General features: G+C 38.5%; 1 protein-coding gene across 1 annotated transcript in view; it reads right to left on the reverse strand.

Annotated features, from left to right (window-relative positions):
- PTPDC1 (protein tyrosine phosphatase domain containing 1) overlaps nt 1-5,135 on the reverse strand; it is a 64,036-nt gene that overhangs the window by 4,070 nt on the left and 54,831 nt on the right. The window contains exon 8 of the mRNA XM_045287578.1: nt 3,516-3,626. Within this exon, the coding sequence (XP_045143513.1) occupies nt 3,516-3,626 (111 nt within the window). The remainder of the gene's footprint in view (nt 1-3,515; nt 3,627-5,135) is intronic.

Below are 5,135 nucleotides of genomic sequence, written 5' to 3' on the forward strand. Positions count from 1 at the left end.
AAGTGGAGAGGAAATGTTTTGAGAATGATGAGGGCAATGAATGTACAAATGTGCTTTACACAATTGATGTATGTGTGGATTGTGATAAGAGTTGTATGAGCCCCTAATAAAATGATTTAAAAAAAGAGAGATGTATAAGCCCCTAATAAAATGATTTAAAAAAAAGATTTGCTAAGCAGGACATAGAATCAAGTGCTAAATGTTAAATTCTCCATAGTTTGTTTATTGTATAAATTCAAGGGTAGAACTGGCTTAACAAGAAAAATATTGTTTGATTTCAAAAGGCACACAATTTAAAAATATTTTCCAACACTCAAATCCTTCCTCTTCTAGGCAAAAGCTCTTTGTTCCAATGTTCTCCTTTAAAAAATCTCCACTTCAGTTTTTCCTAATATCACTGCTGCAAAACAGTATGAGGGCAAGTCCAAAAGTATTGTAAAACAAAAGAAACCTTTATCAAAAATATCAAATGTGAAGCCACTGTTTCTTGCCATCTCCTCCATCTAAGTCTATATACTTCTTTTGAATCTTTCCCCAAAGAATTTTGTGTTCTTTGATTTATCGTGTTCCCTTCACATGTTATTTGAGCCTTGGGAACAAAAAGAAGTCTAAGGAGGCAAGCCTAATGAAGAAAGATTTCACAAAGCATTCTTGTAGTACCATCTTTGCAGACCTCAAAAATGAGCCGGTAGGAGCATTATGTTAATGGGCCAACAATTATTTGGGGTGACAGTCTGTGGATTTTCCTCACCAATGCAATTTTAATTTTCTTATGTCCGCCAAAGAAGCCCTGGTGGTGTAATGGCTAGGCACTTGGCTGCTAACCGTAAGGTCAGCAGTTAGAAACCACCATCTATTTTGAGGGAGAAAGACGAGGCTTTCTATTCCTGTAAAGAGTTACAGTCCCAGAAACTCAAAGGTGCATCTCTACCTTGTCCTAGAAGATCACCGTGGGTCGGCATTGACGTGATGTCAGTGAGTGAGCAAATGTATCTTCCTAATAAGCCCTGTGATGGTCCTGCATTCTTTGTGAAAATGTCAAGATGACCCTCTTTGGGATGCCAAAATACAGTCCCTAAAAACTTCCAAACTAATCTTTCTACCTTGACATTAACTGGCATAGCGGATCCCCGCAAAGGTGATTTAAAAAAAATAAAAAAGGTAGTTTATTATTTCATATAGATAATACTTAAATAAGAACAATAAAAGAGGTATAAAACTAGATTATAAGATTTATATGATGAGAGGATACAACCTTGACACACACGTTTTCTGATTTTGAACAATGCAATGTACCTTTTTCTGTGCACACAACCGCCTCTTGATTCATGTACAAGTTTGACATGAACACAATGAAGTGTTCTGGAAATCCCATTCTTCTCAAGGCTATTCATAATTTGTTATTACCCACACGGATGAATGCCTTTGTACAGTCAATAAAACACAGGTAAGTGTGCTTCTGGAATTCTCTGTTCTGAACCCAGATTCATCTTATATCAGCCATGATCGGCCCGTTCTCTGTCCTTTTCTTAATCTGGCCTGTTCTGGCAGCTCTGTCAATGTACTTCCACAGCTGCTGTTGGATGATCTTCAGCAAGATTTTACTTGTATATGATATATATTTTTAAAATTAAAATTTTTATGGGGGGCTCATACAGCTCTTATCACAATCCATACATGCATCCATTGTGTCAAGCATATTTGTACATATGTTGCCATCATCATTTTCTTGGGGGCTCATACAGCTCTTATCACAATACATACATACATACATACATACATTGTGAACCACATTTGTTGCCATCATCATTTTCAAAACATTTTCTTTCCACTTGAGCCTTTGGTTTCAGCTCCTCATTTTCCTCCTCCCTCCCCACCCCTCCCCTCCCTCATGAACCCTTGATAAATTATAAATTATTATTTTCATATCTTACAAGACAACAATGCTGTCTTCCTTTACCCACTTTTCTGTTGTTCATCCCCCTGAGAGGGGGTTATATATTGATCCTTGTGATTGATTCCCTCTTTCTCCCCCCACCTTCCCCTTATCCTCCTGGTATCACTACTCTCATTATTGGCCCTGAGGGGTTTATGTGTCCTGGATTCCCTGTGTTGCAGGCTCTTATCTGTAACAGTGCACATTTTCTGGTCTAGTCAGATTTGTAAGGTAGAATTGAGGTCATGAAAGTGGGGAGGAAGAAGCATTAAAGAATTAGAGGAAAGTTTTATGTTTCATCGGTGCAATACAGCACCCTGACTGGATCATCTCTCCCTTGTGCCCCTTTTTTGAGGGATGTCCAACTGTCTACAGATGGGCTTTGGGTCTCTACTCCACACCCCACCACACCCCGCCCCTATTTACATTGGTAAGATTTTTGTTCTGGGTCTTTGATGTCAAAGGCCAATTTTGATTGGAACTTGCTTTTTGGGTTGTATTGGTAAATCTAAGACTCATCCCAATTACAATTTCTTTCCTAAAATTGTCTTCATTTGCTTCAGTCTTGCTTAAAAGATGGATGGAAATATGAGCTCTTTGAGCTAGTTAATCTTTGTGCAATGCTTTTGTCACACATGGAGGTGAAAGTTTGCTAAAACCAAGATGTTTGCTTAGAATTGGGGATGTACCATTAGAGATCCCAACTTCAATAGCTATCACACTCCTGGTAATTCCCCACCAGTTTGGTCTTCTCACACCAGTTTCTGGATTTTATCACAGTTCTTCATTTTTCAATGTTGACGACTTTCCGTTCTTCACTCATCTTTTTTTCAAAACAGTTTTATTGGCACTTCATCCACTTATCATGCAATTTAATCGTTCAATCCTATCAAGAAGAGTTGTACTATCTTTACCAGAATCAGTTTTAGAATCTTCGCTCATCTCTGAGATCTTCCCAACCTTTGTTAAAAGGCTCGATCCATCTGAAAACTATTGTTTTATGTTGGGAAGCATCCCTGTAAATTTCTTGCCATGCTTCAGTGATTTGGGAATATGTCCTCTTATATTTTGTTAAAACTTTGGTATTATCTCTGACTTCAAAATCCACCCCTCCCCCATGACACAAAAAGTTTACCCTTTTTTTGAAGGTACCCTAATGAAACTAGACAAATATATTACTGAAAGAACTTGTCTGTAGTCATCTACTGCTTACAGAGAAACTTTAAAAAACATTTTATTTGTTATAAAGTGCATGTATGAACTGGAACCCTAGTAGTACTATCTTTTGACTTAGCCTCGTATTTTCAAGAAGTGTCAAACACATTGCTATTATGAAAACATGCTGTTGTCAATTTCAACTAAGAGCTACTGTCAATGGCAGAATAGAAACACCCCATACTTAAAAAAAAAAAGTTTTATGCAGCAATCTTTCTGTTCCGGAGGTGCTGGGTAGGTTCTAACTTCCAACATTCCAGTTAGCAGTGGAGTGCTTAAACACTGTCCCACCATAATAACAGGTTTATGTCGGAGGAGACGATGGCCTCGATAACTGGAAAGGGAAAGGGAGAATGTTACTCACTTTAGTGAAAGCTTGAATGGCATGGGTTAGGAAAGCTTCCTCCACATCCACAGGAATCGTCTGCAGATTCACTATGCAATGTAAGATGCAAAGAATCGTCTGGTGTTGTCCCTGTTTTTACAGAAATCAAAAGCATACAAGTTGTTTGAAAACTGCCTCAAAAAATAAACTCAAAGCTATTGCAAAACTAGAAATTGATTTGTGGTGAAGAATACATAATCTGAAATATCTACCCAAAACTATTAAAAGTGTATTGTTATGTGTTAATATAATTTGAAAAGCATGCAAGAGACAATCCATATCCGAGTTGGTTAATGATTAAAAAACCACAAACAAATCTGAAAAACCACTGCAATTTCACAATCAAATGCTTTTTTTTTGCAGTAAACCGACTAGATTAAAAAAATTTTGTTGCCTCTGAATATAATCAGATTATTAGAGATTAACATATCATGGTGTAACATAGACAAGCCAGTGGAGCACTGAATAGTCAGTACTTGTGTGCCCAGCCTTGCTCTAGCTCAGTGGTTCTTGACTTTCCCAATGCCGCAATGCTTTAATATAGTTCCTCATGTGGTGGTGACCCCCCCAACCATAAAATGATTTTTGTTGCCACTTCATAACTGTGATTTTGCTACTGTTATGAATCGGGCGACCCCTGTGAAAGGGCCGCGACTCACAGGTTGAGAACCGCTGCTCTAGCTAGATGCTATTGAGGGAGATGGAGCAGTACAGAGGCAATATCCCCAGCCCTTCAGGAGCACGCAGGCTCCTAAGAGAGCAGCCTCTCTTCTAAGAGGGGAAAAACCTTGAGAACAAGTTTGCAGACTTGACGCTCAATGTGCCGGTGGTTCTCCTTAAGGAAACAAAGGCTCACTTAGAGGAACAGAGGTATTCTACCACATGAGCAACACATGTCAAAAGTTGAGGGGGAGGGGTAGAACCACCCCATTTACCAGCAATTTCACCCTCAGAAATCTATTTTAAGGGCATAAGCTGAAACGTAGAAAATCTAAGTTTATGTATAAATTTTCATTATATACATCTTACATTGCATATCTATAAAGACATTGCCCGACGCATGGGCTGTGGGGAAGATATGATGAAGCCCAGAGTATGATGGGAAAGTAAGTGCGTGAGCTTTGTGCCAGAGCAGTGGGTTTGAATGCAGCTCTGACACATGGTGTACACCTGGGCAAGTTGCTTGCCTTTCCTTTTGGAAAATTAGGACAACACCTTCCTACCTCTCAGGGATATCCAAATGACCAAGTGAGATGCTTTAAATTGCTTCCTAACAAGGGTTTTGCCCATAGCCATAGAACACAGGTTAATTTCCTCTCTTATCACCCTTCCATTTTATCTCTGTAATCTAATTGCTGAAAATATATGGTACGAAAACAACTTATGAAACAGGAAAAGTCTTTTGTTCAAAGATGTACACTGCATCACCACTTTTGTGTGTGTTCTGGGGGATGGCCAGATTTTCAGTTAACTTTGGAAACAATGAAGTGATGCTGAAAGCACAGTAGGTAAACGAAGGCTGATTATTATATACAGTTTTCTCAAACAAAATCAAAGCCAAGTTTTAACAGACATTTTATTAGCACTATATAAAAATTT

Source organism: Echinops telfairi, unplaced genomic scaffold (genome assembly GCF_000313985.2).
Source record: "Echinops telfairi isolate 266 unplaced genomic scaffold, ASM31398v2 ScPeMD7_1;HRSCAF=3_0, whole genome shotgun sequence".
NCBI classification, from domain to species: Eukaryota; Metazoa; Chordata; class Mammalia; order Afrosoricida; family Tenrecidae; genus Echinops; species Echinops telfairi.